General features: G+C 36.2%; 3 protein-coding genes across 3 annotated transcripts in view; 2 read left to right on the top strand and 1 right to left on the bottom strand.

Moving 5' to 3' along the window:
* Positions 1-35: 35 nt before the first annotated feature.
* LOC100643647 (CDAN1-interacting nuclease 1) lies at positions 36-1,529 on the bottom strand. The gene is made up of 6 exons (XM_003395535.4): positions 1,266-1,529; positions 1,086-1,190; positions 880-1,010; positions 723-802; positions 593-642; positions 36-525 (listed from the first exon to the last, which is right to left on the bottom strand). Exons 1-6 carry the CDS (start codon positions 1,361-1,363, stop codon positions 141-143), a joined length of 849 nt encoding a protein of 282 aa, XP_003395583.1. The 5' UTR covers positions 1,364-1,529; the 3' UTR covers positions 36-140.
* Positions 1,530-1,623: 94 nt separating this feature from the next.
* On the top strand, positions 1,624-4,263 carry LOC100643762. The gene is made up of 2 exons (XM_012308651.3): positions 1,624-2,106; positions 2,176-4,263. The coding sequence occupies exons 1-2, from the start codon at positions 2,031-2,033 to the stop codon at positions 3,879-3,881; spliced, it is 1,782 nt and encodes a 593-aa protein (XP_012164041.3). The 5' UTR covers positions 1,624-2,030; the 3' UTR covers positions 3,882-4,263.
* Positions 4,264-5,072: 809 nt separating this feature from the next.
* LOC100643887 (neuroendocrine convertase 2) overlaps positions 5,073-23,519 on the top strand; it is a 38,836-nt gene continuing 20,389 nt past the window's right edge. The window contains 5 exon segments of the mRNA XM_003395536.4: positions 5,073-5,313; positions 5,316-5,504; positions 17,226-17,330; positions 18,206-18,470; positions 21,377-21,414. Of these exon segments, the coding sequence (XP_003395584.1) occupies positions 5,077-5,313; positions 5,316-5,504; positions 17,226-17,330; positions 18,206-18,470; positions 21,377-21,414 (834 nt within the window). The 5' untranslated portion in view covers positions 5,073-5,076.

Genomic DNA, 23,519 nt, shown 5'->3' with positions numbered 1-23,519 from the left:
GGAATATTTTTTAAATAACTTTAAAATATCAGAAGTTAACATTAACGAAAGTATCTATTTATATTTAACAGTAATTCTTATTATACGAGTATCATATAATATTAGCATTATTAAAATTTTTAGAATTACGCTTATTATGATTACAAAGTTGTAGATTTAATACAAGTAGGATCCATATATGTAATGTCTTCTGGGAAATGATCCATGATGATAAATCTTTTTTCGTTAGGTTCATTTAGATTGTCTAAGAATCCAAACCAATATATTACAAGTCCTGGACCAAATCTGTTCCAGTAGCTTAGAAATTGTTCTTTGATATATTTCTGATGTATTTCCGTATTTACAAATCTTGCCTTTGATTCTATCCAGTTAATTACAAAACCATTTACTGCAATTGGTACTTCAAGTTTGAAGTCTGGAGTTTTATCATATCCCCTTGATCTTAAATGGTTCTCATTACGAAATGCAAGATTTCGTTCTATTAAGTAGTTCTGCAACTTTAATTCATATTCCTGACCTACAGAACTACAAATTTAATTTATAAGATTATGCACAATTGAATAATTTAAATACTTAATGGCATAATACGTACGTTCCCACAGCATCTGATATAGGGCCATACAAATTGTCATATAATATACACTGTAAAACATTATCTAATTATTATACAGTACAATTATTTCTTAAGTTAGTAAATTTATTAGCTATTTTAAATTTATTACCAAATAGACTTCATATGCAAGATCTTTGTCCTGTATGAGGGTAGTATCCTTAAATAGTTTACTAACTTCATTTCGGGAAACTAAAAATATGTTATATTTTATAATTCAAGAAAAATTACATAATGTTGTAAGGTATTTCAAATCATATATAAATTACCATTAGATTCATCTTTTCCACAATGTTTTTCAAGAACATTTCTGGCTAATAATGCAGGTGGTGCACCAATATCCTTTGCCATTTTCAATAAAATTCCAACAGGTTCTCCATTTTGTACAGCTTCTATGTAACTATTATTTAAATTATTTAATAATGACAGTGTATATAATTCAGTATATTAAAAACATAATGAAAAATATACGTACGTATCATAATAGTTTTTATTATTACCAAATAACTTGTTATGATTAATTTTCATTCTGTGTTGTACTTCTAAAGACAATATACTGTATAATGTATGTATTGGAATGCTAAATAAAAGAAAAATTAATGCTTTATTACAGTGAATAATAAATAAGAATTGGTTTTGCCAAAAATAATCTTACTCGCTATACTTCTCTTTTAAAATATCCCTACAGTCCTTTGATAAACCTCGAAATTTTCGAATTGTTGCCACTATATCGTTGTATAATTCAAGCTTCATCTTGTACTTTTATTTTATAAGTCCAGAATAAATTTCTTTAAATTATTTTAACTTTCTTTTAACATTATCGTATAATTGTATACTTGATATTGATACTTTCAGAAACTTCCTCATGGATAATATCCTAGAGATGTAAACTAATGGTATTTACTGACAGGAAGTATATATTTTTCAGTATTATCATTTGAAGTTTGATATTATATTAATTTTTGCGGGAAATTTAAATTTATCATTTAAGATCAAATAACCGTGACTCGTTATTTTTTTGTCTTTTATAAATCATGAAAAGTACTTGTTATAATTATTTATAAAAATTAAGGTTGTGATCTTGATATTTTATGAATGTATCTTGGAGTAATAAATTGTGATAGTGGAATACATTAATAGACTGTTAGTGACTACTTTCACTTAGTGTAAGAAAGGTTGAAGTAAGGTTAGAGAATTGTGGAATTTGTTAGTTTTATGTTCTGTTAGTTTTATTGTGATTTTGTTAAATTTAAAGTATATAGAACAAAAATAAATACTGTCTACGCGAAAATTAAAAAAGGAAAACATAAAAACTCGAATATTTATACTCTTAAATAAGTATAAAAATACTAGCATTTGATAGCATTGACAGATTTAGTTAATTTGCCATTCTATTTTATATTATAGTTTTGTAAAAATAATGAATGAATATAAAAACTCAAAAAAAAAATGTAGTGTACAACAAGAAAATTGTAAAACTAACAATGTACAAGAAGGTAATTAATTAACATTATTTCTATAAATATAATTAATTAACTTTTAATAATGTAAATTATGAGTTATAGGTTCACTTAAACAAAGTATGAAGGTTGATATAGGAAATAATTCGCCTCAACATTCTTATGATTCACGAGTTTGTGGTTATAATACACCAAATGAAAAAAAGGATTATGTAATATATGATGTAGAAGATTCTCCTGAATTATATTATCGGTGTAGTCCAACTTCAATACCTTGTACTCAAGATGGAGGTAATGAAATTGCTTGGGATTGGCAAACATCTAATACTAAAAGTTCTTGTGACAAACAAACACCATCAAACAGTCTCATTGAAACACCAAAAAGAACCAAACAGTTGCAAAAGAAACGGAACTCTAATTCTCCATTACTGCAAAAGCCACTTAAAAGGAAGCAGATGAAAATGGAAAATATAGAAAATATTGGAAAATTGACAGCAGAATTGAAAGCTTTAAGTGAAAAGATGAAAAGCATGCAACAAAATTGTGATAATCATAATATTGAAAATGAAGATAATACAAACTTTGAAACTAGCAGCACGTTAGTAATAGAATTGGATAGCAATAGTAGTGACGATATGATAATGGATTGTAAACCAAAAATGGATTCTATTGCTATTAATAGTAATAACAAAAACCCTGCAAGTTATGCAGATTTATTTGATGATTCAATTGATGATTCAATGGTGAAATGTAGTCAAGAAATTGAACAAAAATTGAACTTAGGTAAAGATAAAAAGAATAAAATAATAGAATTATCTACAATAAATGAGAAAAAAGAATTGTCTTCTACACCTGAAAAGAAGACTTATTGTTTAATCACATCTAATACCTCTAGTGAATGCTCCGAAAGTTTTAATATCTCTAGAACTTCTTTGGCTAGTACAAATGGTCATTTAAAAACATATTCAAATAATTCAAGTAAAACGAATGCTACCATAAATATTTCAACATTTAATTCCAAGAATATCAGGAATAATGTTAAAAATGTATCGCATGGAAAACAAACATTGCAAGATAAGAGTATGTCAGATTTTCCAGATGATTCCTTTGATGACTGTTTGGCAACTTGCATAGAAGATGATAAATTATTGTCTAGATTATCAGAATATGACTTTAATCCCTCAAATTCAGGCCATAATACAAATCACTCCAAAAAAGCATTCAAACTTATTTCTAATCCAATAATTAATAAAAAAATGCCAAGTAATTTTGGTACAAAATTAGTAACCCCTAGTAAAAGTAAGCTTTTTACAGATGATTTAGTAGACGAAGTTGAGACTATAACTGATGAAAAAGTAATACAAAATTCTTTTCCTAGTAAAAATTCCTTAGAAAACAGAAAATTCTTTAAAACGAAATGTTTATCAGATCTATGTTCTTATCAAAATAAAAACGCATCAAAAGTCCGTTCATATTCGACTTCATCAGTAAGTACTTCATCATCAATTGTAAAAGGTCAGAACCCATATAAAAATAATAATATTCCATCGATTAATGGTATGGAAAATGCGCATGAACTTAACAGATTAAACGAAAAAGAAGGTGGCAATTGTATTGTTAAATACAAATCTACTAGCAATTTATCTAGCATGAAAGAGTCTCAGCCAGTACGATGTACTCCAGAAGAGATAGAAAGAAAACGGCTAGAGGCAAAGATGAGACTGGAAGCAAAGAGAAAATTACGACATACGAATAGGAGATCAATTGGTACTATATCAGAAAATCCAGAGGAAAAGTCTGTGAAAAGGTGAAAGACTGGTATTCTTTAACTACAGGAACTAATGAAATTATGTCGTAATACCATATTGTTCTATGTACAATTATTGTGCCTATTGTTCATTCCTCTGTGATTCCAACTGCACCTAAATATAGAGCTATTAAATAAAAAAAGTTTTTTTTTAATACAGAAAGATTTTTTAAATATTACCTAGTCGTATTAATAATCTTAGGTTATTCTTAAAGAAATTAGTATCACCCTGCAGAGAACACGGATGGTGAATAATACTTGTCATGTTAAAATACTACGGGTATGTTAAAAAATATATTTATTTGATTGTAACATATATTGTAATGTGTACTAATTTTACAGAATAAGTTTAATAACTCAGAATAAATGCCAAATCGTTTTGTAAACTTGTTTATAAAAGTATTTTTATTTATCTTTCATGTAAGTGTACATTATGTAGTGTCATTCCATCGCCTGATACAATTGAGTATATACCACTAAAAGTAGCACATTCAGTACAATCTATTTACATATTATTGGTAAAAAATCGGTAAAAAATTTGTAGTTTCGAAATTTTCTACTTAAACTTTATGCTGTAGGAATTCTTTTAACGAATACAGAATTATTAAAACATTCAAATAAATTATTATTTCTGAAAGATACAACATTTAGAAATGTCTAGTAAAAGCTTCTACCACTTAGAAAATCGCGCGAAACCAGGTATGTTCAAAAACAATAGCGTTAACGTGGTTATCGAAAGATTTAAGTAAATATCTATAAACAATAACGAACAAAATAAATATTTACATAAGTCTGCTATAAGAAAAAATAATAATAGATCACGTAAATATTTAACAGCAACTGTTATAGCGCACGTTTAGTGGTCAAGCGCCATTACTCGAACGTGTATTTAATCGATACACACGTGACGTCAGACTCGAGCACGTTGCGGTGTTTCCACTCGCGCACGTGAAACAATTTTATGATCGGTAATAAATTCTTTTCTATAATACGAGCAAATTTAAACGCATTGAATATTCAAATATTTGAATATGTGATATTTCAATTTGTTCTACGCGCTTTATTTTCGCGCACGTTATCGTCCATCCCCGCCATACGTGTTCGACGAATCAAAAGTTGTGCTGCCGCGCATACCTGTTTCTGATTGGTCGAGCGGTTCGATCGAGAAACGGTAGCAAGCTAGTCGGCTAGCGACGAGCATGGGAAGAACACGTGTCATTTGCATTGTTACCCTCGATTCGGCGAGCTCATACGTCGACTCACACGATTCTACCACCACTCCTGCCGACGTCCTCACCACCAGTGACACGAACGTTGTTGGTAACGCCACCAGCGTCGCTACTACCACCGAGAAAAAGGCATCGGCTTCCCCTTCCGTGGAGGTGGTTGACAGCTCGAAAATCGCAGTACCATCGCGTACACCGAGTACAGTGCCCGATACAGTGCGAGATTTATCAGCGTACCCCACCGGCCTGTCACGATGCTACTCGCGGTGATCGCGCTCCTATGCGCCGGCAGCAGTGCAGAGGTGTTTACGAACACGTTTCTCGTGAAAATGAGACAACCTATGGAAAGACATGTTGCCGATCGTGTGGCAGCTAGAAATGGATTTTTCAACCTTGGACCGGTAAGTTTTTCGACCTTTATTCGTAAAAATAATCGTTTTTATCATAATGATATTGTGAGAGAGACGAAGAAACCTTGTTGTCTATATTTTAATACAAGATACGCGAGTTATTTGTTTCCAATGAATCCATGAACAGAGTATGAATTTACTTTGGTTAGAATAAATACGGTTACGCCGAGTATCGTTTTTTAGTGAGATAGTATTCAAATCGAGAGAACGATGGAATTGATCGTGAAATAATTTCCACGATATAATTACCACGCAATAATGCTAGGCCATAAAAGCACGAGTTCTTGACACTGACACATATCGTCGAACGTAGCACGTACACGACCGTTGTAAGGAAATTGCTTATCTGGGGTGAAGGAGTGTTGCTCGGAGCGTGGATAGGGTGAACATGCTTGGATAAGAATGAAATTTCTCTTAAACGATCGATAAGTTTGTTCAGAAATAAAAAAATGTTTAAAAAGAACGCCACTGTATATGTATCGTTTGGGCTCCAGTCGAACTTCCCCTTAGATATATACATGTATATATATATACACATATGTATATACATACCGAACGTACAATTCGTGGAAGCAATAAAGTTATCGAACGATGTAAACAAACATATTTAGCGTCGATATTCTCGCTGTTTCCGATTTAAGTTTTAATGAGAGAATAAACACACAGAGGAATGTTATTATTACATGGCTCGTTGAGAAGCCACATTCATCAATTACGTAAATTGGAAAATACAGAAAAGCGATGATGTTGTAAACGTTGTTTTCTAAATTTTCATTTGAATTTGCTGTTATTTATGTATGAGATAATAGATTTTTCTAATAACTTATTCGTGTACTTATGTAACGAAATTAAGAAATTTAAGAAAGATAGAGTTGATCTGTTTAGTTTCGGAGAGGCTCATACATATAGACATATATCTTTTCGTTTTATAATTATATATCTTCTTTTAAATTATCAACGTATCGATATGATCGTTGAATCATCGTATAAAATTCGTTTTTTGACTTTCTTGATACGTATTGTTGGTTTAATCGTTGAGAAAGTCTCTGCTGGTCCCGTTTATCCTTGCTCCAGTTCACTGTTGATTTATATCGACGTGAAATCGTTATCAATTGGCCGCATGAACGACCGATATTCACCGCAGGTATGTCGAATCTACTAGAGGCATTGATTTCGTGGCCCGTTGTCACGAACAACCACCCGCATTATCGCGAAAGCGTGTTCGAAACAGTTGGTCGACGTCATAAACACGTAGGATACGTACTAACGATAAGATTAATTTTGCTCTCGCAGAGCGGTCTTGTACCAAGAAGAAGAGTTTTATCTAGTACCGCGTCCATTCACTTATTTTCTCATGTTTCAAAGATTATGGAAAAAATTCTTCGAAATTTCAACGTGAGAAATATACTCGCATCGTCATAGATTTATTTAGATTTATCTATTCTTAGCATATCCAGCGAAGTGTCAATTAATTGGCTAGCGTAGCTGGATCTCTAATTTGCTTTAATCGAAGTGAAAACATCAGTTTATGGTCAGACAGCGCAACAGTGAAAGCGACGCGGCGTGATCCAACGCCTACGTGGTAAACGTTGCGTAGGCATTGTCCGATATAGCTAGCATTTCCCCTAACTATTTTGCTTTCATTATACGATAAAGAGCGTCCGTTTACCAGAAAAATGATATGTATTTTCGACGAAAGCGAACGACAGCGAATAAAGGACTATAATTTCCATTTACGAGTATTCATAAACGGTACAACTTTTGCGAATGAAATATTCCCTCGTCGGACGAATCTTTCCCCCTTCGTTGCTACAAACAACGACTGAACCAAAATATCAAGATGTTTTTCCTTTTTGGAAAACTAATTTTATTAATATTCGTTAAACGATGTTTGATTTTGCGCTCGGCAAAGGGACACGTGTATTCGTGAACTCAATTCAGACCCTGCGATCTCGTTGAATGAATTTCCGAGAATTTTCTCGCGTCCGAGGGTAGTTTAACTAAAAATTTCTGCCTGATGTTAACGGTACGCGCGTAACAGGCCAGACAATTAAAAAGCGGATATGTACGTTAGAGTAATTAATTGGTTCGACGATAAGAAAACCTTTTCGCCATGAAGTTTGCCCGCAGTCTGTAATTACAACCATGAAATTGAGTAACGATAAAGATATTCTTGCGAGGTTCAAACAAGGGGAGAACCTTCGTTTCTGGCGTTTTGCGACGATAGAAATGTTCCTCGAAGTTCTATTAAAATAGGAGAAAAGTGCTCACGGGGGAAAACCAACGACTAACAAGACGGCGAAGGTAGGTTTCAAATTTTCGTTGGTTCTTGCGAAACGTTACTCGAGGGTACAAGTTCTAATCGGAACGCTGGAGGAAGGGTCTATCTTGTCGGATAAATTGCGTTAGTCGTAGCTCGGTGTGACGTCCAGAGGTTATTTCCTTTTATTGGGTTCGTCGGACGAAAGTTACTGGCTCTTCTTTGTCTTGGAAAAATCCGCTCCTTCGTTTTGTTACCGGTTCACCGATAATTGTGCTCTACTTCGTACCTTGTAACACTTAGTTCAACGTACACTATCGTTTATCATCGTCAATAAGAATAATTCTGTTTTATTTTCGCGTAGTAGATGGTCGAAGCTAACGAGAATTGTTTCTGCTAACGAGCAGTAACGAAATATCGGAGCTTCCAGGTATTTCTCGCACTCTGTATAGGCAGCAGTTCACTGCATTGCGATGTATTTTATATCTTCGATAATCGAGGATAAGTCAAACTTTCGTTACGCTCATTTTCAACGTGAAATTTTCCAGTATTGAATTGTTTAGGATAGAAGAAATTTTATGTGAGAAGTTTGAGCAAACATTTTCTTTCGTTCCGTAATATCTAATATAATGCCTCGATTAAAGGAACTCTTTTTTAATTTTGTAAGTAAATGCGGAAGGCTGAAAATCACAGCGCTGCGAATCAGACCATTGTAATTTTTGATAAAACAGTGTTTCGCCTTTGTCATTGTAAAAAATTCGTTATATTTTTATATATTTTATTATGTTACGTATTATATTACGGAATTAGAGCTAGGATACTTCAGAGAATCAGAGTACATGGCTAAGTCTAAATTCTCAAGATAATCGAGGATAAGTCAAACTTTCGTTACGCTCATTTTCAACGTGAAATTTTCCAGTATTGATTCGTTTAGGATAGAAGAAATTTTATGTGAGAAGTTTGGGCAAACATTCTCTTTCGTTCCGTAATATCTAATATAATGCCTCGATTAAAGGAACTCTTTTTTAATTTTGTAAGTAAATGCAGAAGGCTGAAAATCACAGTGCTGCGAATCAGACCATTGTAATTTTTGATAAAACAGTGTTCCGCCTTTGTCATTGTAAAAAATTCGTTATATTTTTATATATTGTACTATGTTACGTATTATATTACGGAATTAGAGCTACGATACTTAAGAGAGTCAGAGTACGCTGCTAAACCTAAATTCTCAACATCTTGCCTTACTGCATGATAATCTTCAACCCTCTATATATTTAAAGACCGGTTAAAGGAAACACGAGAAGTTGACCTAGAGAAATTGCATGTATCTTGAAACGCGGCAGATTTAGATTTATACGTCTTAATTAATAGTTCGTTATAACATGTTATGTTTGTTAATATCGCCATTTCACATTTCACGACACCGCGTAATCTTATACGTCTTGTCGCGTACGTTTTCGTCCGAAAAGTGTCTTTCCTTTACAGACACGATGTATCTTCATACAAACATGAAACCTAATTTGTCAAACGTTGTGATCTTTATTTTGATAAAACAAAATGGATCATACGTAATTCCATAAAATAATATAAAACAGAAAATCTGTATCTATTATCATCTTATGAAACGAAAGAAACTTTTCGGACGACCCAATACATTATCAGATTCGTCTGTTGTCCTACGCGGTAAGACGTTCGTTAACACTTTACCGACTGCTAGCGATTCAACAGCATACGCTCGTTCGACTGGTATCTCAGGCGCAGATTCTCCCTGCCGCCGGCTCTGTTTCGGTTTAGACTCTTCAATACCATTCATTTCGTTCATCGCGAACGGTAAGCTTTTCAAATTGGTATAAAACCGTGGGAGCTTACAGAGCAACGCAACTGAGCAAGGTACCTTAGTACTAAATAACAAATTACTGCTAATGAACAAATTACTTACTTATTACTAGTACTAATTAATTACAAATTACTTACTAATGAAAAAGATTGTCGGCGACAAAATATCGATTAATAAGCTATCGGTCGGTAAAGTGTTAAGATACCGTTCAGTCTACGATCTAACTATCTAGCAATCGGTGAATGATCTTCTTAACCGAAAGGTAGTTAGTTGCTTGGTAGAACAGTCGGTGAAATAGAAGTTGTAAATGGTTTTGAAAGTGAGCCGATCGGAAACATTTGTTGCGGGTTGGCCAACCAACGTGAAGGGTTATAAAGTCAATTGGCTAGAAAATCAATTGACAAATATTGGTGAATATGATGATGGTTGGTCCGTAGTCGTGTAGGTAATGTAATTTATTCGCTTTCCAGGGAATCGATTTCTTCTTGAACGCCATATTTACAACGGTCTGTGACGTTGTTTTATCTGATCGTTGGGTTTCCCGACCGTCTCACACGATTAATCGTCCAGTGACGTACACGCTGGATTATCACGCTGATCGATCGCCTCCACCGGCCACCGATTAGAACTGTCATCGTTGGTAACGACGGATTTTCATCGTCGCGAAGGGAATAAAAAGGGAGTAGCGAGTGAAAGGCTTTCGGGTCACGTATTGATAGATCGTTGCGTAATATCTTATGAATACCTTTTAAAGCGAATTCCATAGAGCAAAGGAACTTTACGAAGACGCGACAGTTTCCCTACCGCGAATAATAAAAAGATTAGCCGAGAGAAGCCGCGTGGAATAATCATGTTAAATAGGTCGATCGATTGGAATGTTGCGGTAACGCCGGTAACCTTTCGATTTATCGTTGTAAAACTCGAGCGAAACCCTTGGAAAAATATGAAAAGGGCGGAAGCCTTATTCATCTTTGTTGTTTCTCGTTGTCACAGTCCGAAGAAAACGGATACAGAGAAGGAAAACTTTTATACTTAACGCGGTTCACAAACTCTGGCAATCTTCTATACGTTTACGCAATCGTGTTCTCAGGCTGAGCGAAACTTCGATAGAAACATCGCGACCAACTATATCGTACTTCTTCGTTAATAGAAAATGTTCGTTAACACACTTTGGCAAGTGTAAACGAGCAACGCTTCGTCAATCGGCTACATTGTTAAATATAATCTAAGACATCGATCGTTTTTGTTATTTAAATAAACGATTGTTCAAGCATATTCGTCCAGCCACACTGGCCACAAGAAGTTCTACCGCGCTATTGTATTTATTACAACGTTTAAGTATCAATTAATTAAATCCAAGTATATTAAACTTCGTATTTCGCATTTCGTAGTACTTTTCTCATTAGACGATGAAAACGAAATGTATTCCAATCCTTTAATCGTATTCATAAAAGTACGAATTTGCATAAAGATCCGCAGTCTAGTTATACGTAAGCGTAAGCCAGCAATAAAAGTATTCCGAATTACAGTTTAAGTTTATTTCTGTACGTAATGCAATACTTTAAGCATTGGTCGTGACTACCCGTATGCAACGATGAACGATTACGCTAAATCGATTCATTTTAATCTCCATAGTTACGTACACCGTGCACCTGGTTTATTAATTGGCCAATGCGAAGATCGTTGGTCCAACTTACGATGAAGTCAGTCATATTTTGCAAATACGTATCTCGCGTCGAATACGAGTATCTTTCAAGCGATACAATGGTTACAATGGTTATTTTTGCAATAGAAGTTGGTAATTAAATTATACTTTGCGCGCGATTGAATGTTTCCGCGGGAAGGATAGGTAATAAACTTACGAAATACGTAACACTCTGGTATCCGGAATCATACGAACTTTCGTTGGGACTGAGAAGATGAGACTCTTAACGAGCAAACGAAAATTATGAGCCAGTTAATTAACGTTGCCGAAGAAATGCAAGTTTGCCGAATAAACTGATTCCAGCTCTTTATGCGTGAACTTTGATCAAAGAATAATTACTCTGCCGATGGAATGGAATATTTCTTTTGATTTTAATGGCTCGACCTTCTATTTTAATATCATTCTGTTTATTTCCTTGTTCCGTTCGCTTAATTAGTTGCGTGATACAAATCGTTTTCGTTTTATGAATATTAAAAAATGAGAGAGTATTATTGCTATAGAAGAGAAAATGTTAAAGCTTCTGATTGTTAATTTTTCGGCCAATTTCTGGCGTGCCTGCGTTTGAATTTTTTTTTTCGAAAATATCTTCATATTTATGTTTCAAATTCTACGAGAAAATATTCCTTTCTCTCTCTCTTCATTCGATTTCTCCTAACTTCGAAATAGAAAATTTGTCCATAAACTTCTCGAAATTCGAGGCGAATATCCTCTTCCTTTTTAAATAGAAAATTACTTCCCACTTGTACATACAAATTTATATAAATTTCCCGAAATTCTATTCTCTTCTTCCTGATGGTAGAAACTTGGCGCGAGATTTTTCGTAGTTAAAACTTAATAGCTCGATTTTGGAAGCAATTTCCATTCTTCTGACGAAACAGTGCATTCTGAGGGTAATTTTCTAAGTATGTCCAGCATGTGCGATATATCCAAAAACGCCCACGCAGCAGTTAAGTTTGTAAGGTCAAACAGACAATTGGAGATGATGAGTGCATCGAAAACGTACTTTATTCATGCACCAGTAATCCGAAAACGTTTCGCGTTGTATACGTGTTTCACGGTAAGAGTTGTGCACACATCGTAATGTTAAACAAGACACGTTCATCACGCTTCCTTAACCATACGTCGTTTATGCGAACTTTCCTTCCTCTCTCTCTTTTCTACCGTAGCTTTGTTAATATATATGTATGCAATATACGTATGTGTCACGAACGGTACCAGAATTATGTAGGAAATGGAAGATCGAGGTTACAGTATGTCCTTTAACAACAGTGTTCTGTCACTCTGAGCTTCGAGAGACGTATACATTAACATTTTTCTTGGTTCTCTTATCTGAAGTTGCGTAATGCAAGTGCATTATATCCACTACATTTTCAAAGAAACCTTTCTCGTATAGTATCTATTGAATTTGCCGGTGACCGAAGGTAGGAGCTTTGCAGAACTTTGCTTATATTTCTCCAGATGTTTTTTGTTTATTTTTCCTCGATAGTTTTAAAGATACGCGATAATAGTTTATGCATTGGTGCGGTTAAATTGATTTTTCAACTCTGTCTATCCGTAACTGGATTAAGTGAGAAAAAGTTTTCACGGGCTTTCAATTTTTTCCTTCTGTTTAAACTTTGCACGCTTGTAACGATGTTTCACACGACGCGACGTCGTGTAAAAGCTTCCACGTTTCCGATAAACCGTAGGGAAAATTAAAGCGGCTGGCTTCCATATTTCTTCGCTCGGGCTGACCGCACGAGCTTCGCCGACGCACGCTTCCAATACAACGTCGCGTCGGCTCGATAAATCGTATCTATATGCGATAGCCGTGGCTGAAGGGAAAGGTTTATCCGATGAACGTATGTATAATAACGTAATGTTGTGTTCGATGTTACGCACTTGGCGCACGTTTGCTAATTAGATTACGTGACACGTGTAGCCCAGGCTAAACTCGATTAAGAGGCGACTAGTTCTACGTTATGGTGCTATGTCTCTCGAGATAAAACGTCTATTTCTATCAGAATCCTGATTTATCGTCCATTTCCTTCTTTTCTTCCGCATTAAAATATAGACGATCCTTTCGAACACTAAATTACCGATCTGTGAAGCGTATCTAAATACGTGATATAAGTACAGCGACGTATTAAAGTTTTACTTTTTTAATTAACATATTACGTGTATTAGACAGACCATTTTGAAATTTTATTAGTATCGTAGCGAGACTCGATTATTGTTAATTATATTTTAAAACCGACTGACTGAAAATCTACGTGGAAGCTGGAAAATATTTCGCATCGATTATATATTTAAGATTTTTTTATTGAATAAGAGAAATCGACGATCAAGTATCTGCTTTTTTTCCTTTTCATTGTTAAAAAAATAGTAAAAGTAGAAAATTAACTTGGATAGTTGTAATGCAAAGTGTAAAGAAATTTGACAAATATATTTAAGCAAATATTGCGCTTTTACTTCTCTTACGATGGTAAAAATAGGACAGTTAATGGAACAGGTAAATTCGTTGACCCAAATAAAGTCCACGCAGATTGATCGGTCATCTGGCCGGTTCTGTTTCGTCAGAAGTGGAGCTTGATTAAATAACATAGGGTGGACGAAAATCCGGGATGCACGCAATATGTTTCTCCATTAAAGCGTTAGAAGCGTCATTGTACGTTCGTAGAGAGCTTCATCGTCACTGAGGATTTCAAAGGCGCTGCATCGCTATAGAATTCTAATCTCTCGGTGCTGCACGTGTTGAACCTATCCATCTGCAACGAGCGGACTCAAACGAAGTTGCTTTTTTTTCCCAGGAACTCTGTATGGAAATAAATTCCCAATAAATTTCAGAGAGATAACAAATTTAAATCCAAAATGGAATTCTCTGTGAAGGAAAAAGTGAAAAAGAATACCAAATTGTTTCAAACGAATATGAAAAAGACAGAACTTTGTTATGGTCAAATTCGTATACGCATTGAAACATCGGAGTTTGAAAGGAGGCGATTTAGCTTTTCGTTGTTGCGACTTACCTAAATCCCTCCTTTTATAAAAGTATCATAACCTGTTTCATTGAAAACATGGTTTCATAGCGTTCAGGATAAAAGCAACGATGCACGAGAATCGGCGTCAAAATGAGAAAATTCTTTTCCACCAACCTCTCGTTGACGTCCTACGTGTATTCGCGCCTCCTGATATTGAAATTCGTGGCAACCACCACGTTTCTCGGATAACAGATTTCTCTCGATATTGCCGCGGCTGGTGATCGCACTTACATACAGAAGTTTCTTACCATTTACCGCGTTATTTATCTTACAAATTCGTGGCATCGAGCGACGATCGCCTTTGATCTCCTCTTCGATAGGAATCAACGCTTTCACGTTGTAAGCAACTTCGCGACAAGTATCCTACTGGAAAGTTAGTGCAACGTTAATCAACGTTGCTTCGTTGTATCTTCACTTGTCGATATTCAAGGAAATTTACAAACGGCGGTAAAGCGTCGAGAGTTGCCGAGGAACCGCGTAATGAACGAAGTAGCTCGGTTCGATATCGACTCTTGCGGAGCATCGATCGCGCTGTTGTTATTTCAGAAGGTTGTTTTTGATCGGGAACGACTGCAGGGTAATCGTGACGCGACACACGCAAGGAAATTGAATATCATAAACTGAGAACTGGATGACAAGACACTGCCGGCCTCTGGTTTCTCTTCGTCGCGGTTCACCTTCCTTTTACCGAAAAAGCTACCGGGCTCTATTGCTCGATCGATCTGCCATTCCATCCATCTCTCCACCCTATTAATTTCTTCCAGCCTGTTGAAAAAATATGTCCCTCCTCTGTTCCTTTCCTCATGCCTCAGAGAAAACTGGGATTTGCTGTCTGAATGAATGAAAAAAAAGAAAGAATCTCTTTGAAACTTGAAAATGGAAAATGACTCGTATAATGTGATTAACGAAGAATTTTCATAACGTGGATCGTATTAAATTATCACGACTAGGATCTTATTTTAAGTCGTCAGTTAATATTCCTTACAGTAGCTGTTGTAGCTTCTAAAGCTAGATTTCACGTTAGATTTCAAGAACAATCACAATTCGAAATATTCTTCTCCTCTGTTCTTTTTCCCCCTTTTCTATTCTCTTAATATAGTCGTGCGTTAGAAGAACATCGAAATCGCTAAGAATGGAAAATTACAGAAACAATTTTGTTTTTTCGTAACAATACGTGTTTAGTGACTAACATTAGGTTGTCCGAAAAGTTTCTTTCGTTTTGTAAGGAAATAATAGACGCACAATGTTTCTTGTTTTATATTAGTTTATTGAATTATGCACGAACGTAATAATAGAAATATAAAGAAATGGATCATACCTAATTCAATAAAATAAAATAAAATAAAACAGAAATTGTTGTTCACCTATTATCACCTTATGAAACGGAAGAAACTTTTCGGACAACCTAATACTTTTTAAAGCTTCCAAGTAGTTTGTAGCTTTTCATTAGCATCATGCGGAGAGAAATTCGTCGATGGTTTTTACAGAAAATTGCACTAGTCCTTGAGTTAGGATCGAGCTTGTACGCGGATAAGTAGCATTGGAAGGTGGCTGTGTATCGGAAATGGGGTATGGAATGGAATAAGATGCGTCGACTGAAGACACCTATATGTACGAGGATTCCAATATCATCAATAATAAGATATCTTGTGATATGATCACGTGTAGGCCTCCGTCGATATCGTCCACGTGTCAGCCTCTCGTTGTAATCTTTTCCTTCTTGTCGAAGTTCTCAATTTTGCCATGGCAATTCTTTGTATCGAATTATCGACCAACGATCGGATTTCTCGAGTATATGAACGAACATTATTTTAATAGTAAACTAGGAGGATTAAAATGCGATTGAAATTTTACTTTTACTTCCTCGATCCTGATAAAATTGTTAGCAAACGAGTGATTTAAATGCAAGGTGTGTCGCGTGTCCCGTGAGAACTGGTATTATTGGATTGGAGCGAACGTGTGTAGTTTCTCGATTTCAGAGGATATCGGCCATTAATTATTCTCTTTGTAAACGTTTTATCAAAAAACGTATAAGTATTCTTTCAAATTTAAAAAGCGTTTTAATAGCTAATTTTTGTGAAAAGTTCAGATAACGCATAAGCCGTTGAGTCCTGGAATCAACAGGAAAAGATACTTCTCTGCTTTCTCCTTCCTATCGTTTCTTCATTTTCATTCTTTACTGTTCCTCCTCTTTCTTCTTTTCTCTATTCTTCTCTCCGTTATTTATTTTCCTTTATTCTCCTTCTTCCTTCCTCTCCCCGTGTTCCACCGTTTCCTTTTTCCAATCAGCTGAAACAGACGAATTAACGATTGGGAGGGGTAAATAATTTATAAATCCGATAACAGAGCGTACCGTAACCGAGGTGACTTAATCTGTCCGTAATTGGCTCGAATGGATCGTCGAAACGATGGTTCGATGGTTAACTCGCTTCCGCATAATTCGATCAGATCACGTTATTTACCTACGTGCTCCAATATCCTAAGCGAATCGAGGTTTCGAAAGGATTCTCCTATTCGCACATCCGGTCTGGATTAAGATATATCGAGTAATTTTTGCGAAACAACGGGTGAATTTGACTTCGTCCGGCCACTTAGAATCCTTTTGTCTCTTCCAAGATGATGGAGAGACGGTAGCGAGCTTGCCAAGTCACCTTTAGCCAACCAACTGTCTCGCTGTTTCTCCTCTAGTTGTTTGTCACTTCCATTTCTTCGAGAGATGATCATTCGATTGAACAACAAGAACTGCTTTCTTATTACGTGTCAATGAATGTTTATCGCGTAATCGAATAAAAATTGTCTTCCATTATCTTGCAAGAATTGGATCGAGGCAACGTACCAGTGACACGAAACGAAGTGGCAGCGAATATAAATTGCTGTTCTCCTGTCTGTGTAGATATTGGGCAGCCGAACGGAATATCACTTCGTTCATAAAGCCCTACCACACGCAAGGAACAAGAGATCTGTACCTCACATGAGAAGGTTGAAAGTGGATCCGATGGTAAGTGATTTCTTGAAATACATCGGGTTTTTATCGTTTTTTTTTTCATAGAATTTTCATCCCATCGTTATATCACATTTATTATTCGCACGGAGCTGCATCGCAAGGATGAAATTTCACTCTCAAAGCGTCCCTTTAACCGTTCGCCGTAAATTTCATCGATAAAAGATTGTTATCGTCTTTTAGAAAAATCAATGTAACATTTCGAATAATAGCTTTCACGGGAGGTCGCTTTGAAAAGTCCGAAGGAACGTATTCTTTGGCTCGTGGGAGGATACGTGGAACTCGGTTTGAAAAGCCTCGACTACCGATATGAATGTAAATGAATACGTAACTTCTAGCGACATGGAGGATATAATTGGATAGGGAATAGATTGATCGGGTAAATTACGATTGTTCGATCGCGTGGAGTGCGGCCGCGATATTGTCATCGATCACTTCGCAGAGAACGTTCCGTTTTTTTATCATACTTTCGTAAATTTCCATCGTACTATATCCGTTTTCCGACCCTTTTACTCGATTCTGAGAACGCGAGAAACTCTAACCAAACAGTCATTATTTTCCCATTGTTTGCTTCAGGTCATAGAACGGGAAATGTCAAACGAAAACGAGCGAAATCTGTCTTTAGACGCATTCCTCTTGCTATAGTTTATCCTGTTCGAAAACCGTTTGGTTTCCACCGAGGGGAAATATTTGACGTTCCCCTTGCCATTTTATCGCTATTTTACCCTTTTTCTGTTGACCATTCTGATTATTTATGATCTCGTCCATTAATCATTCGACGAAGCTCGTAAAAGAGAAATTAACTACTTGGCATTTTCGAGGGGTTGGAGTTCTCGCGTTGGTGTAAGGGTGGATTCGAATAAATGTTTTAGGTACACGCAGCGGTGCAACAACCTGGATTCAAGAGGGTGAAGAGAGGCTATAAACCTCTCAGCGTGGATAATCTCGTGCCACCGTACCAAATGAGTCAAATGAATCCTGGTAATAGAGATCCGTCGGATCCATTCTTCCAATATCAATGGTACTTGAAGAACACTGGACAGAACGGTGGCAAAGCGAAGTTAGACTTGAACGTGAAGGCAGCCTGGGCTCAGGGTTTTACTGGAAAAAACGTTACCACAGCTATAATGGACGATGGTGAGATTCTACTTGGATATCTTTATTTTAAACTATTTGGATAATGGCGTAATAGTATCATTTATTAATTTCATCTTCTTATCGCTAACTCTTACTGCTACCGTACTTGCTGATCGTTTCGTTCCTTTGGTTCTCGTCTTTGTTGCGGGCACCGTATTTCTCTATTGCACCGTATTACATTTCGTAGCATTCTTTCCGGTTCGAGTTTTGTCAGTCTTTCTATTTCTCTTATCGATTATATTTCCTTCACAGTATGTTATACAGTTCGACAGAAGTCGAACTTGCTAAAACTATTTAGATATCACTTTAGATGTACTATTGGATTTTCACACTGGCATAGAAATGCAGCGTTTACAATATCACGGTGTAGTTTAAATTACGGAAGCGTATTATCACTATTTTACATATACATATTATACGTATTTTCTAGGTCATGTAGATACGGATACGTAGGACGATTTGGCGCGATTTAACGGGCATAATTTTAGCCCTGGCATCTGGAAATCTCATTAACAGAAAACGTTTTAACTTAAATTACGCGACGCATGAATGTCTTGTATTCCCGAGGTTAGTTGTATTAATTGCATGTCGACTAGCATTACTAGGTAATCAGTTACTGGTGCTATCGCGACATAGCTTCATTAATTATCGTTATACACTGTTTCCTCGTATACTCTGATATTCGTTTCTAATCTTTTGTGGAAAATAGTCTTCACTGGTATCGTGCAGAATAGAAAATAACTGGGTAGCAAATCTTGTTTGTAAATTCTTCTAGTCTATTTCCATAAACACGATAACAATGATACAATGTAATCGCTTTAGCAACATGCATATCGATGTACGCGAACGAAACACGAAGAGAAATCTGTATTTGGACTTCGTGGATTGATTGAATCGTACGTATCGTACATTGTTTCATACGGGGACGAGGGATTTTCAGTGATAGCCGATAGCTAGTGGATCAAAATCGATGTAACAAGCCCGGTTCTGTGATGATACATTCTGTGATGATCCTATCGCTCTGTTCGGTTATAAAATCACGAAACTCGACATCTCGTGGCCTTTTTATTCTTTACATCGCTGTAAACAATTTTTGGAAACCGATTCTCAACGAGTTATCGTTTTTGGATAAATAAGGATGTACCCGGATGGAGCGGCTTCATATCCGATTGGATTCTGTGCAAAATATTTGTTACTCGATATCGCAACGGTGTTCCACTCGCAAACATTGAACACACAGATATGCGTTTCCATCGTTTGCCTATGGATTTTCCTTTTTTTTCTTACTTTTCAACGATTTCTTGTTTTCTTTTTTTATTTCCTTTTTTTAATGCGGCTGTTATTGGATCATATATCGAAGTCGCTACATTCGAATAAAAGTTGGGTTTACACTGGCAGTTGATGTATTGACTGAACGTTCTAAAAATACAAACTTCGTTTCGTGGTAAATAACAATTTCGCTGCATCGCTGTTCGCGATATAGCAATTGAGCCAGTCATAACTTCACTCATCGACTTCTCCTAAGATAATAATGCATTTGCTGGTTGTCAGAAACTAAGCTCGCAACATAGTTAAACTAATGTGACAAAAAATAATTCATGTCTTTGCTTATCGTCCAATGAAAATTAAACGACGCTATAAAAACTTTTGTTATGACGTCCATAACTTCACGACTGAATTAAGTATAATTCTTTTACGATGTACTTACACGTTACAGTAGTAGAGAGAATATTTCATTTAAATGTTTCATAAGAATTGAATATGTATAGAAATTAAAAATGCTCGAGTATTTTGTTGCTTTTTCCGAAGAAAGAAGATTTTTCATTATGAAAGAAGAATTGCCATTCTGTAAATAGCAATCGATAGTTCCTGATAGAAAAGCGTGTAACTGATGGCCAATCTCGATCGTTTATTAAGTCCAGAGCCTCGATATCGTCTCTGTTAAACTGTAATCTGGGATATCTCGTGATACAGCTTGTTAAAGATTTTAGCCTTTTACGGCTTTACCTCGGTTCTATCGATTTCGCCCGACAGTCATCGTTCGGCAAACATAGCGATAATATCCCGCCGTTAGCGTTGTCGATCACGCAATATTACGAGTTTAACGCCGCACGAAACTCGTTGATACTTTAGATAAACAAATTGCTCCATTATTTGGTTGACTTTGATCATTTCGCTCTAATCTTCCGGTAATCTGTTCGAATAAAGTGAATTGTATAATATTCGGCGAATAAAGCGTTGTTCCGTGGATTCAGAAGATTAACAATCAGGAATTTCATCGTTCGCGAGTCAATAGTCGTAGAAACTCCAATTATATCTCGTGTATGTTAAATCTATGGTGCTTCATGAAACTTTTCGATACTCGAATGTATACATTTTTCTACGAATATCTATATCACATGGATTACACGAAAAATTTGAAAATTTGATTAGCAACGTATCGGTAAAATTCGAACTCAATCTGAATGATTCACGATGATATATTAATTATATTTTATTTTATTTTAATTATATTTTACATTTTATTTTATTATTTTAAGTTACATTAATTAAGAAGTTTTAACGTTCAGTGGAACCAGCTTTAATCCCGCGTTATAAGACCATGGAATACTAACTCCGCGTTATAAGATTACAAAGTATTTCAGTCTTTTCCCTCAAACATGATATGTAAATATCTAACGTTGGAGAATACGCCGATGAAATCATAAAGTAAAAGGTCAGTCGTGTTGCAAGAGAAGCTTCACCTTTACACGGAACTCGGGCTTAAAGCTCTCTTCGAATGATTAGCTCGCGGAAACTTTTAATGGACTTGGGGTAATCTTGAGGTATCTCTAGTGTTTTCATTCCTTGGTCTACCGGATTACATATTCTATTTTGAAAACGTCGGTTCTTTATTTTTGTTCCAGGGGTCGACTACATGCATCCGGATCTAAAATACAACTATGTAAGTACGATCATTATACGTAAAAGAAGAAAGTATGGTGATTATTATACGTAACCGTGGTTCAAGCAAATACTCGGAACACATAGAAATTCGTTATAAAGTCGGTGTCTGAAAGGTTGAAAAATTGCGTGGAAAATCATTCTGTTTACCTTCCTTTCAACGCGTTTGCTGCCACATCCCGGTGGCGTTCTATTGTAACCGCAACACATTCATAAGGTACATTAGCATATACTGAATTGCACGCGTTGAAATTCAAATCGAGTTCATAACCATTTTATCACGACGAACGGCCGACGATAAAAATCCGCGGAGCGTCTATTTTGTGGCAGTCGTCGCACTGATGTCCTACCAAGGATCTACTCGAGCAGACGGCCATTGTTCCCTGGTATAACGTCGTTAATCAACGCGACGAGGTGTCTTTATCAGCGGTCTTTGTCCTGGGAAATGAAACCCGACCCAATGGAAAATCACAGGGAAACGTATCGCACGGCTTGGACAACGCACTTTCAGATCTACCAGGGACAATTACGAACGTTTCGAACGTTTTAACTTCTCGGCTGTTGCGATTTGTTAGTTAAAATGCAATTATTACTACGATATATTACAACTGACCAGAGAATATCAATTTTTCTCGTTTTAACGAATGGAAATTCTATCGTAGAAAGTTACAGCCGCTGAATCTTCAACGCACGCGATATATTTCACCATTTGCCACGCCACTAATGACGAATGTTAGACAGTCTGTTTTCAAACGTAGATCGTTTGTCGAAATCTGACGAAATTGCTCAGTTGAACTGAAATATCCTTCCGATTCCAACAACTCTGTCTTATTACGAAGCATTTACAAGAATCTTGAAGGCATCGATAGCGAGCATGTTTGCTGGCGTGTACGCGCCTCTAGAGAAACGTCGTTGCCTTGAAAGTTGAAAGATTGTCCGTCGAAGGCAACGACGTACGTGTTACGGAGAATAAACGAAGACAGAGGAGGGACATAATTTTTATTATTCGCGAAAGAACAGTCTGTTTTACGAGCTGTCTCGGCCACGAGTTTCCGAGTGAAGAAGTGTCTGGTACGTTCGATTCAGATCACGTAGCTTAGCTAGCTCCTCGAGATCTACTTGATGTCTTGCAGGAACAAGAAAGTCAGCGCGTTAAACGCGCTTAGTTAAAGAAGACGATAACGTGTGTCGAATGATGCTGAAGGAGAAGTTGAAGAATTCACGCACGGAAATTACAACAAATACTTGGCAGGTGTACTTTGGATAACAACGACGTAGAATTATTTTGTTTCGCGGCGACGATGAACGCTCAACTTATGTGCTGGGATGTCGAGTTGATGTCGAATATGGTTAAAGCAAACAGTCAGCGGAGACGTTTCATGAATAAAAACAGCAGAGATGTCGTGAACATGTGAAGGGGGAAAAGATAATAAATGGGTGAAGTTTCTCAGGGGTTTTCCAAAGATCGGAGGCTGAAAGGCGGACGGACAATGCAACACCCACGTGTCACAGAGGCTCGTAGTCAACTTTATGAGGGAGGAGACAATAAGGGAGAAAGTTGGCTGGACGTTAAATGACAAAGGATGGAATTTTCCAGCATAAAAACCGGCAAACTAATTACCATTTCATCCTGATACAATGTTCATCGCGTCGTTCAACGTCGTCGGGGAATAAATTCGTAGATAAGAAAGAAGGAATTCGATGGAGCGAATTTAATAAAGTTTGCTCGAGTCCTTTTTATGACAGGAACGGCAATGAATTTGTCAGTATTAAGTTGGGCCATTATACTAAAACATCTAAAGGTTATGGAATTTTTATCAGTGTCATTCAATTAGAGGTTAAAAAATGAGATGATATGGAGGTAAAACGAGAGGAGAAACATGGGAGGGGATTGGGAAGAACGAAGGGATGAACTGAAGGGGTAGTTTTCAAGACGAAGATTAATAGTCGAGCGACGTTCTGTGGATACGAGAAATTTATGGGGTGTAAAATTAATAGGAAAGAATTTCCATGCTATGCAAATTATGTCGGTGGGTTCTGTGTTCGATTAATTGATGAAGCCAACAAGTCTAGTCATTTTTGTCGGAGATTTACTCTGATTTATCG

Source organism: Bombus terrestris, chromosome 5, assembly GCF_910591885.1.
Source record: "Bombus terrestris chromosome 5, iyBomTerr1.2, whole genome shotgun sequence".
Classification (NCBI taxonomy): Eukaryota; Metazoa; Arthropoda; class Insecta; order Hymenoptera; family Apidae; genus Bombus; species Bombus terrestris.
Note: the sequence above shows the minus strand (reverse complement) of the source record. Positions and strands in the feature narration are given on the sequence as shown.